The 13386-nt window shown below is 53.1% G+C and overlaps 1 protein-coding gene across 1 annotated transcript; it reads left to right on the top strand.

Moving 5' to 3' along the window:
- The first annotated feature begins 418 nt into the window (after positions 1–418).
- LOC133347370 (bone morphogenetic protein 2-like) lies at positions 419–13105 on the top strand. The gene is made up of 2 exons (XM_061559612.1): positions 419–2178; positions 10235–13105. Exons 1-2 carry the CDS (start codon positions 1608–1610, stop codon positions 11155–11157), a joined length of 1494 nt encoding a protein of 497 aa, XP_061415596.1. The 5' UTR covers positions 419–1607; the 3' UTR covers positions 11158–13105.
- Positions 13106–13386: the final 281 nt, after the last annotated feature.

The following is a 13386-nucleotide window of genomic DNA, read 5'->3' as shown; positions in this document are numbered from 1 at the left end:
CGGCAGCAGCAACAGCTATCAGCAACAACAACAACACCAGCTATCAGCAACAACAAAAACACCAGCTATCAGCAACAACAACAGCTATCAGCAACAACAACAGCTATCATCAGCGGCAGCAGCAATCAGCGGCAGCAACAACAGCAGCTATCAGCAACAACAACAACAACAGCTAACAGCAACAACAACAGCTATCATCAGCGGCAGCAGCAACAACAGCTATCAGCAACAACAACAACACCAGCTATCAGCAACAACAACAGCTATCAGCAACAACAACAACTATCATCAGCGGCAGCAGCAATCAGCGGCAGTCCGCAGCAGCAGCTATCAGCAACAACAACAACAACAGCTAACAGCAACAACAACAGCTATCATCAGCGGCAGCAGCAACAACAGCTATCAGCAACAACAACAACAACAGCTATCATCAGCGGCAGTCCGCAGCAGCAGCTGTGCCCTGCGGTGGCGGCATCTGTTCAGAGGAGTTTCGCGCGGAAGAGATCGCGAAGGTCGCTCGACCGCGCCGCATGGATGCGTTACGTCCTTGTGGAGCTCTAGAGAGTTGAGTTTCCTTTCACAGAGACGACTACAACGACCTGTAGAAGCAGCAAGCACAGCACCATTCGTCTTCAGGGATTCTCCATCGCGAGGGCGCCGCGTTCGCGTTGCGGCACAACGCACCTCGGGCAGCTTCTGGGCGAGTTGAAGACCAACAGGGAATACTAATACTAGTGATGATGATGATGACTCGGGTCACGATTCGGATCGAACGAGAGACACGGAGATGAAAGCGACGCATGAACTGCATCTTCACTTTACCCGGAGGGCGACCGAGAGGGAAGTCGGGCACAGGTCGAGGAATTTGTCTCATCAGGGAATCATTGATCGCTGCCGTTGTATTATTTTTACAGCGGCTGAGTGATTTTCTTCTTGCGTACACAAGTCTCAAACACGCACACATACGCGTTTATACACACACACACACGGCCGCACACAGACACACGCACACACAGACCAGCGCGCGCACAGATGTATGTTGAACTTCTTTCGCGCCGTACGTAACCAATCGTGCTAATCGGAAGTACGGGGGAAGGACAACTACATATGATAAAGCAGTTCTAAAGGAATGAGTTTTCAATTTAGATGTAACAACAAACACACATATCTAACATTGATCCCTCACCAGTTGCAAGAGCACTCATTGCCGTGAGCGCACCCCTCTTGGGGCGGCCGACACGTCTCTCCCCCCGGCGCACGCGAAGCTCGCGGCTCCGACGCGGACACGGCCCCCCGCCCCCCGACAGACGTGACCCCGTCCGCCCGTGCAGAGCCGCTGGAGCGGCGGAGGAGGAGGCGGGAGAGTCGCGCGCGAGGGACGCAGCCCGACAGCAGCCACCGCGCGCCCCCCGCGACCGCCGTCAGCCGTGACCCCCCCGCCCCCCCCGGGTGGCCGTGACCCCCCCCCGGGTGGCCGTGACCCCGACGCCCCGGGTGGCCGTGACCCCCCCCGGGTGGCCGTGACCCCCCCCGGGTGGACACTCCCGCCCCCCCCCGTGCACGATGCGCGATTGCGGGGCGGTCTGTCCCACCGCTCCCAGCCCACCATGACCGCGGGTGAGGCAGCCGCTCTCGTCATCACAGCCGCGCTGCTTCACCTGGCCGCCGCGCCGCACGGAGCCTTTGGAGGAGGCGGCGGCGGCGGCGGCCTCGGTGCTGCTGCTGCTGCTGCAAGAGGGTTTGGAAGCGCGGGGGCGAGAGAAGCAGCGGTCGGAAGCGTCGGAGGAGGAGGGTCCGAGGGCGGCGCAGACCTGCTGCTGGCAGCGCCGGCGACGACGCTCGGCCGCGATGTCGAGCGGGGCGCGCCGCGCGGGAGCTCGCGGCGGCGGCTGCTGCTGGGGGAGCTCGAGGGGAGGCTGCTCGGGGTGTTCGGGCTGCGGAGGCGACCCCGGCCCGGCGCGGGGGTCGCGGTGCCCCCCTACCTCGAGCAGCTCTACCGCGCCCAGCAGCGGCGGGGCGCGGGGCACGGGGGCGGCCCCCGACGGCGGCGATGGGCCCGGGCAGACGAGGGGCGAGTGGGCGAGGTGGATGTCGAGGAGGAGGAAGAGGAGGAGGAGGTCGCATTCCCACGGCAAGCGCAAGGGAGAGCAAACACCGTCCGAGGGTTCCATCACGACGGTGAGTGCCAATGAAGTCGCCCCCCCCCGGGGAACGACTCGAGTCGGGGGCTGGTGGCGACGTGCTACGTGCTGGCCGACGTCCTCGCGGGAGGGGATCCATTGTTGAGGTTGGAATGCGGCACCTTCTTCAGAGTGAACATCCTCACTTGGGCTTGCGAGTTTACGGTGGTGATTGTCAGAGGGAAAGGTCACGTGCGGCGTTTGTGTAGCCGATCGGCCGTTCTTTGGGGCAAAGTAGCACATCGAATGCGAGTGAGCAAGCGAGTGTGAATGTGTTGTGTGAATGTGTTGTGTGAATGTGCTGTGTGAATGTGTTGTGTGAATGTGTTGCGTGAATGTGTTGTGTGAATGTGTTGTGTGAATGTGCTGCGTGAATGTGTTGCGTGAATGTGCTGTGTGAATGTGCTGTGTGAATATGCCGTGTGAATGTGTTGTGTGAATGTGCTGTGTGAATGTGTTGTGTGAATGTGCTGTGTGAATGTGCTGCGTGAATGTGTTGCGTGAATGTGCTGTGTGAATGTGTTGTGTGAATGTGTTGTGTGAATGTGTTGTGTGAATGTGCTGTGTGAATGTGTTGTGTGAATGTGTTGCGTGAATGTGTTGTGTGAATGTGTTGCGTGAATGTGCTGTGTGAATGTGCTGCGTGAATGTGTTGCGTGAATGTGCTGTGTGAATGTGCTGTGTGAATGTGTTGTGTGAATGTGCTGTGTGAATGTGTTGCGTGAATGTGCTGTGTGAATGTGTTGTGTGAATGTGCTGTGTGAATGTGTTGCGTGAATGTGCTGTGTGAATGTGCTGCGTGAATGTGTTGTGTGAATGTGTTGTGTGAATGTGCTGCGTGAATGTGTTGCGTGAATGTGTTGCGTGAATGTGCTGCGTGAATGTGTTGCGTGAATGTGTTGCGTGAATGTGCTGCGTGAATGTGTTGCGTGAATGTGTTGCGTGAATGTGCTGTGTGAATGTGTTGTGTGAATGTGTTGCGTGAATGTGTTGTGTGAATGTGTTGTGTGAATGTGTTGTGTGAATGTGTTGTGTGAATGTGCTGTGTGAATGTGTTGTGTGAATGTGTTGTGTGAATGTGTTGTGTGAATGTGCTGCGTGAATGTGTTGCGTGAATGTGCTGCGTGAATGTGCTGCGTGAATGTGTTGCGTGAATGTGCTGCGTGAATGTGCTGTGTGAATGTGTTGTGTGAATGTGCTGTGTGAATGTGTTGCGTGAATGTGCTGTGTGAATGTGTTGTGTGAATGTGCTGTGTGAATGTGTTGCGTGAATGTGCTGTGTGAATGTGCTGCGTGAATGTGTTGTGTGAATGTGCTGCGTGAATGTGTTGCGTGAATGTGCTGCGTGAATGTGTTGCGTGAATGTGTTGTGTGAATGTGTTGCGTGAATGTGTTGTGTGAATGTGTTGTGTGAATGTGTTGTGTGAATGTGCTGTGTGAATGTGTTGTGTGAATGTGTTGCGTGAATGTGCTGCGTGAATGTGTTGCGTGAATGTGTTGCGTGAATGTGCTGCGTGAATGTGTTGCGTGAATGTGTTGTGTGAATGTGCTGTGTGAATGTGCTGTGTGAATGTGTTGCGTGAATGTGTTGCGTGAATGTGTTGCGTGAATGTGCTGTGTGAATGTGTTGTGTGAATGTGTTGTGTGAATGTGTTGCGTGAATGTGCTGCGTGAATGTGTTGCGTGAATGTGTTGCGTGAATGTGCTGCGTGAATGTGTTGCGTGAATGTGTTGCGTGAATGTGCTGTGTGAATGTGTTGCGTGAATGTGCTGTGTGAATGTGTTGCGTGAATGTGTTGTGTGAATGTGCTGTGTGAATGTGTTGTGTGAATGTGTTGCGTGAATGTGCTGTGTGAATGTGTTGTGTGAATGTGTTGCGTGAATGTGCTGCGTGAATGTGTTGTGTGAATGTGTTGCGTGAATGTGCTGTGTGAATGTGTTGTGTGAATGTGCTGTGTGAATGCGTTGTGTGAATGTGTTGTGTGAATGTGTTGCGTGAATGTGTTGTGTGAATGTGTTGCGTGAATGTGTTGTGTGAATGCGCTGTGTGAATGCGTTGTGTGAATGTGTTGCGTGAATGTGTTGTGTGAATGCGCTGTGTGAATGCGTTGTGTGAATGTGTTGTGTGAATGTGTTGTGTGAATGCGTTGTGTGAATGTGTTGTGTGAATGTGCTGTGTGAATGCGTTGTGTGAATGCGTTGTGTGAATGTGTTGCGTGAATGTGTTGTGTGAATGTGTTGCGTGAATGTGTTGTGTGAATGCGCTGTGTGAATGCGTTGTGTGAATGTGTTGTGTGAATGTGTTGTGTGAATGTGTTGCGTGAATGTGCTGCGTGAATGTGTTGCGTGAATGTGTTGCGTGAATGTGCTGCGTGAATGTGTTGTGTGAATGTGTTGCGTGAATGTGCTGTGTGAATGTGTTGCGTGAATGTGCTGTGTGAATGTGTTGCGTGAATGTGTTGCGTGAATGTGCTGTGTGAATGTGTTGTGTGAATGTGTTGCGTGAATGTGCTGCGTGAATGTGTTGTGTGAATGTGTTGCGTGAATGTGCTGTGTGAATGTGTTGTGTGAATGTGCTGTGTGAATGCGTTGTGTGAATGTGTTGTGTGAATGTGTTGCGTGAATGTGTTGTGTGAATGTGTTGCGTGAATGTGTTGTGTGAATGCGCTGTGTGAATGCGTTGTGTGAATGTGTTGCGTGAATGTGTTGTGTGAATGCGCTGTGTGAATGCGTTGTGTGAATGTGTTGTGTGAATGCGTTGTGTGAATGCGTTGTGTGAATGTGCTGTGTGAATGCGTTGTGTGAATGCGTTGTGTGAATGTGTTGCGTGAATGTGTTGTGTGAATGTGTTGCGTGAATGTGTTGTGTGAATGCGCTGTGTGAATGCGTTGTGTGAATGTGTTGTGTGAATGTGTTGTGTGAATGTGTTGCGTGAATGTGTTGTGTGCGAGTGCCGGGGTGAGTGTGCACTGCGATACGAACCCGGCGACCAGAGTTCGATTCCCACTCATAGCCAACACCAGTGACAGCGATTATTTGAACCGTTCCTGGGCCTCTCCTAGGTCGACTCGGCCTCAAATGAGTACCTGGTGCAATGTGTAAAAATAATCGCCACTAGGGAGACAAAGGCGGCCGAGCGTGGTGCTGGCCACCCACCTCCTCATGTGCCGTCCATCTGCATCTCGCTGCGTGGAAGCTACCTGGCCTGTCACTCCACACAAAGCTCCGGTCTTCTCGGCCACAGTCATGCCCTCCCTTTTCAATGCTTACGAATTGTGGAGCCTTCTGATTGAGTATTTGCGCCGGTTTGAAATTGTATTATGTGGGGGGTTTACAGATCCTTGAAGGATCTCGACACAGTCCCATCGGTGAGCTCCTCCGGCAGGCGAGGCTGCGTTGGCTGGGTCATGTAGCCCGCATGCCCAGCCACCGCATGCCCAAGCAGCTTTTATTCGGCCGGATCGAGGGGAATAAACGGGCGCGGCACGGGCTAGAGAAGAGATGGAGTGATGTGGTACAGGAGGACGTAGAGCTGAGTGGACTTGCCGATGACTGGTACCAGCGGTGTCAAGATCGGCCTCAGTGGAGGAGGCTCGTGAAAGACGCTGCTGGGCAGTTGGAGGCAGTCGCCCTCCAACAACAACGGAGGGCGGAGGGGCGACGCTCACAACAACGAGTGGAGTGCAGGGTGGCTAAAGCACAGCAAGTTGGCACAGTAGGGGGCACAGGTGGTGCATCAGCCAGTCATCTCAATCAGTCGACCCATGGCACCTGGGTCTGGCAGCGGGCGTTCGACACTTCACGTAACCTCAACGTGCACCTAGCCTGGCACAAGCGCCGTGGATGACGTCACCGCCACTTTGGCGAATGGTGTTTGTTGTTGCGGTGTGTATTGTGAGAGCGTGTGAGTTTAGCGCGCTGCGCTACGAACCGGGCCACTGAGTTCGATTCCCGCCCACGGCCAACACCAGTGACAGCGATCATTTGAACCGGTCCTGAGCCTCCCCTAGGTCGACTCAGCCTCAAATGAGTACCTGGTGCAGTGTGCAAAAATAATCGCCACTGGGGAGACAAAGGCGGCCGGGCCTGGTGCTGACCACCCACCCCCTCGTGTACCGTGGCGGCCTTCATAAGTGTGCGCTAACAGAACTAGCCCCAACAGTCTGTTACAGGCTATACGGGGGGTCGTGTTTGTCTGTGTGCGTGTGTTTCTCTTTGTCCAGGTGCAGTGGAGCGGTAGTGTAGTTCTTAGCGCTCTGCACTCCGAACCCGGCGAACCGAGTTCAGTTCCCGCTCACGGCTAACATCAGTGTAGCAAATATCTGAACCGTTCCTGGATCTCCCCTACGTCGACTCAGCCTCAAAGTATTACCTTGCGCAGTGTTTAAACACGGGAACTGGAGAGACAAAGACTGTCGGGCATGGTGTTGGCCACACCACCCCTTCGTGTGACTTGCCGGCCTTCATAGATACTCCCTGACAGCACTTGCCCCAAACATCTGTTAGAGACTACACGGGGGACATTGTGTTTGTGTGTGGGAACTGCAAGGACACGAGCCGTTGTTTCAATGTCTCGCTATGAATGGAGCTGCCCGTATCCTTTTGAATGCCTCTGGTTTTGAATGCCTCTGAAGTTTTATCTACGTGGCGTGGTTCTCCTATGGGAAGCCAACGCTGTTTGCCATCTCTCACCTTCAAATGGATGTTCACGTTAGGAGCGACTCCAATAGAGTAACCATAGCAATTAACAATATTTTATCGTTACGATTTGATATGTTTTTACATATATCAAGATAACCTACGACCAAAGCATCATGAATGCGGCCGCGTTTCGTCTGATGTCAAACGGTAAGATATTTATATGGGCGACCACCGTTTGTAATCGGTGTTATAGGCCGCGGGGACTACGTGGCGGGTAACAGAGGGCAGTGCAGAAGGCCAAAAGTTCTAATTTAACGCTGAGCAGACGTAGGTGAGGTCCTAGATATTCGCTGCGAAATGTTAGCCATAAATGGGATTGAACGCCAGTCGCTGGGTTTGTAGCGCAGTTCCCGAACCACGACACAGCCGCTACCAACTACTGACACAACACTGATGTGTACTCATGCTTCCAAGCACTCATTCACTCTGAGTGGCAGTGACATCACCAAGACGCTTGTGCCAGCTTAGGTGCACCCTGAGGCCACGTAAAGTGTCAAAAGCATTGCTGGCAGAAGGTCATGGGACAGATCCAGGTGTTATGGGTGACTGCCTGGGATGACGGCAGATGCAACACACCGGGGTTCCACATCCACAACAGTCCACACACACACGCGAGCACACAGAAACATACCGAGTCGCCCAAAGACAAAGATCCCTCAATTGGCAGTTGAAAGGCTGTAGGGGCAAGTGCTGTTAGCGAGCTCCGATAAAGGCCGGCACTGAACATGAGGGGGTGGGTGGCCAACACCACGCCTGGCCGCCTTTGTCTCCCTAGTGGCGATGTTTACACATCGCACCAGGTACTAATTTGAGGCTGAGTCGACTCGACCTAGGGTTAGTCCAGGACCGGTTCCGATAATCGTCACTGATGTTGGCCGTGAGCGGGAATCGAACCCGCGTCGCCAGGTTCATCGCGCAGCGCGCTGACCGCTACACTACCGCTCCCCACACACACAAACAGCCCACACACACAAACAGCCCACACAGACACGTGCACACACACACGTGCACACACACAAACAACCCACACACACACGTGCACACACACAAACAGCCCACACACACGTGCACACACACGTGCACACACACAAACAACCCACACACACACGTGCACACACACAAACAGCCCACACACACACGTGCACACACACACGTGCACACACACAAACAACCCACACACACACGTGCACACACACAAACAGCCCACACACACACGTGCACACACACAAATAGCCCACACACACACGTGCACACACACAAACAACCCACACACACACGTGCACACACACAAACAGCCCACACACAAACAGCCCACACACACAAACAGCCCACACACGTGCACACACACAAACAACCCACACACACACGTGCACACACACAAACAGCCCACACACACAAACAGCCCACACACACAAACAGCCCACACACGTGCACACACACAAACAACCCACACACACACGTGCGCACACACAAACAGCCCACACACACACGTGCACACACACACACGTGCACACACACACGTGTGCACACACAAACAGCCCACACACACACGTGCACACACACACGTGCACACACACAAACAGCCCACACACACACGTGCACACACACAAACAGCCCACACACACAAACAGCCCACACACACACGTGCACACACACAAACAGCCCACACACACACGTGCACACACACACGTGCACACACACAAACAACCCACACACACACGTGCACACACACAAACAGCCCACACACACAAACAACCCACACACACACGTGCACACACACAAACAGCCCACACACACACGTGCACACACACACGTGCAAACACACAAACAGCCCACACACACAAACAGCCCACACACACACGTGCACACACACACGTGCACACACACAAACAACCCACACACACACGTGCACACACACAAACAGCCCACACACACAAACAGCCCACACACGTGCACACACACAAACAACCCACACACACACGTGCGCACACACAAACAGCCCACACAGACACGTGCGCACACACACTGAGCCATGTCAGGCGTGACAAAAAATGTGCACGGTTCCCCCATTCAAGTCCGCGGTCCAAAAATTAATAAATCCTTTCACGGCTGCGGTCTTGTACAATCTAGCATCCCAAACGAGAGGTGTAGAAATTCCACATTTCTATGGCTGGAACCAACCTCTATAGACTTTCCACAAAGTGTACTCATTTTTTATTATAAATCACTCCTTCCCCCGTCCCGATTGGGATTTAAACTCGTGTTGCCAAATCAAGTGCTCTGATCACAAAAAGCAACCTGATATAACACAACTGACAATAGTTTAAACGCAGGTGGGTGTTGAGTTGGAATCGCAGTTAACACCAATTCCTGGTCATGATACGCAACATCATCATGGCATTTGAAACCCTTATTCTTAGGTTTTTTTCGATAAAGTCACGTAGGTAAAAAATTAAAATTAATAAAAGTAAAATAAAATAAAAATCACGACGTTTCAGAGGCAACACAAGCTTCCGTCTTCAGGTGGAACCTAAGAATATGAATCCTTGCAGTCACGAAAGCTTCAAATCTAGAATTTGAAACCCTCTTCTAGGTTTACTCAACCTAAAACGAGTAGCTGCTTTACGGGGTTATCAGAAACAGCGAGACAATGTAACCATGCATGGATGGTGTGGCCCCATCCGCCCTCTTTAAAACATTAATGGTTAATGTTTCACTAAGGGTCCACCCAGTCTAGAATGGGGCACCTCCCTCTGTGTGTGTGTGTCCACACACACCTCAGAGTGTCACGGTTGGCACCATGTGGTGAGAAATAAGTTCGACACACATGCACACATTGCCGTTGGTGAGCTCCTCCGATAGGCGAGGCTGCGTTGGCTGGGTCACGTAGCCCGCTAACGCATGCTTAAGCAACTTTTATTTTCCCGGATATAAGGGGATAAACATACTCGAGAAGAGATGGGCTGATGTGGAGGACGTGGAGCTGATTGGTCTTGCTGATGGCTGGTATCAATGGTGTCAAGATCGTCCTCTATGGAGGGGGCTTGTGAAGGACGCTACTCGGCAGTTGGAGGCAGTCGCCCTCCAGCAACAATAGAGGGCAGAGGAGCGACGCTCACAACAACGAGCGGAGTGCTCGGCTGCTAAAACACAGCAAGTCCGCAAAGTGAGGTGTGCAGGTGGTGCATCAGCAAGTCACCTGTCGATCAGTTATATAATTAGAGGCTTTCCACGTGGCCTCGTGCCAGTGACACTTCCATAATTCACATGGCCTGAAAGTGCACCTAGCTTGGCACAAATAAGTGAAGGCACAATTACTCAAAGGTTGTTGTTATTGTTTTGCATGTACCCAGAGTCTACGGAGAAGCTCTCGCTTGGGCAGAGCACAGAAGGCGGAACAACGTGGCACTTCCTCTTCAATCTCTCGTCCATCCCGGACTCTGAGGAGGTGACTGCGGCTGAACTGCGCGTGCACCACACACGCGTGCACAGCTCATGTCCCTCATCCTCGCCGGCATGCGAGTCGACTCCTCGGCTGGAGCGCATCAACGTGTACGAGGTGGTGGCGCCGCCATCGTCGGACGCCGCCTGCCGGCTGCTGGACACTCGCGTGGTGCGCGCAAACGAGTCGCGCTGGGAAGCGTTCGACGTGAGCCCCGCCGTTTCGCGCTGGACCCGGGGCTCCGCGCCTAACCGGGGCTTCGCGGTCGAGGTGCTGCCCGTCCGGGGGCCGCGTGGCGGGGGGGCCGCCGAAGGCGTGCCCGGCGAGGCGACGCCCGCGCGGCCCCGCTCGGGCATCGCCTCGCCCTTTCCGGGCGACGGGAGCCGCCGGACCGAGCCGAGGCCGCTCCTCGTCACTTTCGGCAGCGACGGCCGGGCCCCGTTCGCGCCGCGGGGCCGCGCGAGGAGGGGCGCCGGCGGGGCCCCGAGGCAGACGGCGCTCAGGGCGAGGCGCAAGCCGCGCCACGGCTGCAGGCGCCACGCGCTCTACGTCGACTTCCGCGAGGTGGGCTGGAACGACTGGATCGTGGCGCCGCCCGGGTACCACGCCTACTTCTGCCACGGCGAGTGCCCCTTCCCTCTGGCCGACCACCTCAACTCGACGAACCACGCCATCGTGCAGACGCTCGTCAACTCGGTGAACGCGAGCATCCCTCGCGCCTGCTGCGTGCCCACGGAGCTCAGTCCCATCTCCATGCTCTACCTGGACGAGTACGGCAAGGTGGTGCTTAAGAACTACCAGGACATGGTGGTGGAGGGTTGCGGCTGCCGCTAAACGGCGCCGTCAATGCGAGAAGCGGCCCAAGTGTGGAGAGGGGCGACGCGGCGATGGCAGGCGCGGGGTAAGAGCTCATCATCACGTGACCTGACCCCATCCCTGACCCTAACAACTTCGCCTATCGGACATCAGCACGGACGCTACTCCTGACCACGGCCCTAACCTTGCTACAATCATCCCCGATGCTTTGAAATGAGTTTTACCTTCGGGGGCCCGATTTTCAATTTGACTAGAGTGAGATAATTGCATGAAATGTTGGCGACGTCTTTGCCACGATGGGACACGTGCCAGGGCACCGCTGGCGTGCCGCAGTGCGTTCCGACGCGAGGTGTGAACACGACTCGTGGCGCTGGCAGTGATCGTGCAGCAGGGTCCGCTCTCATCTCGGAAGGAATGGAGTAAAACGTGACGACGTAAACAGAAGGAACATCCTGACTGGGCTCTCTGCTTTGGGAAGCACCACTGCATTTTTTTTCCACGAAGTATTGCCGTGAGATCGGGGTGGTTGGTGAAGAAATGGCGACTCCACAAAGAGCCCCGGGTGGCACGCCAGGCGAAGAGAACCAACGCCGTGCGGCACAAACGACTCTCGCTATGGAACTTTCTTCCACTCTGTATTTATACAAAAACTAAATATACTGGATGGTCATGAACAATTGTTTTCCTAAATGATTAAATATTTATATAACTAATGAAACAAAGTCCACACAACAAATACGTTCTGCACACGAACATTTTACCTGCATTAATTTTATCATGAAACGTTGGGTTATTATCGTTATATTATATAAACTACAATGATCACAAAGTTTAAAATCCTTTATATATTTATTGTTATATGCATTGATATATCAAACACATGTCTGTATTTATATATTTAGCTATAATGAAAATGTGAATTTAACGTTTTTACAAATCTGCTGTGGATTCATTTTTGTTTGCACCATGAAGCCAGGATTCGTGCAAATACATAAACCAAATACAAATATGCCCCAATATTAGCCTTAACAGGCTTTTGGGGCAGGTGCTGTTAGCCGGGAGCAGCTATAAAGGCCAGAACGGCACACCTTTGTCTCCCTGAGCGGCGTTGTTTACACACCGCACCAGGTACTCATGTGGGGCCGAGTCGACCTAGGGGAGGCCAAGGACCGGTTCAGATAATCGTCACTGGTGTTGGCCATGATCGGGAATCAAACTTGGGTGGCTGGGTTCATAGTGCAGCGTGCTAATCACGGCGCCACATCCCCCACACTCTCACATTCACACGTGGATATGGACCCACACTAGGTGCTCAAAATCAAGGCACAATGCCTTCACTGCACACAAATTTGCATTGCCACGCCCCCCGCCATCCAAAGTCCAGTCCCATTTAGCAGAAAACAGAAGATGTGCCACCATCGCACGGCCTTGAACCATTTCACTGAAAGTGCCTCTCCATTCTTCCACCGTCAGGAGTTATTTTGGACGCCCTGGCGAAGTAGTTTTCGAGTGCACAGGGCACAAAATTGGAAAAACGCAATTCATGAAGTGGAAATTTATTCACACTGTGCCTGCGATGTCTCACACACGCGCGCACGCAAGCACACAATAATTATCATGGTCTGTGGATAATTATGAGAGATGCCCCTAGTGGTTGCTCGTGTTGGCGTGGTTGTGATGCGTGCACTCGTGTGTGCAGGTGGCCCCACAGAACTTAGCCTGGGAGTCAGACACCCATCCACCACCACCATCGTTACTCGGTCACCTCCACGCCCACTCCCCACAACCACGGCTGCGTCACGACGCCCATGTTCTCTCCACCCGCCTTCACATCCCCCCCCCCACCCGCTTCTCAGAGTAGTGACCTCCAGCTGAGAATCCGTAGATTCCAATCTTACTCCATATTCTTCATCCTGATGATTCAAGTTAATGTGCGGGCCTTGTGCATGAGGCCATCGCAGTTCACTTACCATGGATATATCTGTACAGCCCTTAAGGCGATCTCAGTGTTACAATGATACGTAACTTGATTTTATTAAACCATTACTTACAATCGTGTCTCATGATGCGGCACACACTGGGCCATATGTGCTGTGATATTATCTGAGAGACATTGATGAAACACGTGCCTTCCCCCCAATGTTATCTCGATTGTGCTATTGGTATCCCGGCATGAGACAAAATAACCATTCAGATCACTCACAGAACAGTGCTGCAACCTTTTGTGTTGGCCCACGGAATAATAAT

The sequence above is a fragment of the Lethenteron reissneri genome, chromosome 25 (genome assembly GCF_015708825.2).
Source record: "Lethenteron reissneri isolate LAM-NWPU_2019-01 chromosome 25, ASM1570882v1, whole genome shotgun sequence".
In the NCBI taxonomy this organism is placed as follows: Eukaryota; Metazoa; Chordata; class Hyperoartia; order Petromyzontiformes; family Petromyzontidae; genus Lethenteron; species Lethenteron reissneri.
Note: the sequence above shows the minus strand (reverse complement) of the source record. Positions and strands in the feature narration are given on the sequence as shown.

Coding starts and splice junctions, on each gene's coding strand:
- LOC133347370 (XM_061559612.1), top strand. CDS start 1,608: ATGACCGCGGGTGAGGCAGCCGCTCTCGTCATCACAGCCGCGCTGCTT. Junction 2,179..10,234: donor CCGAGGGTTCCATCACGACG/GTGAGTGCCAAT, acceptor GCATGTACCCAG/AGTCTACGGAGAAGCTCTCG.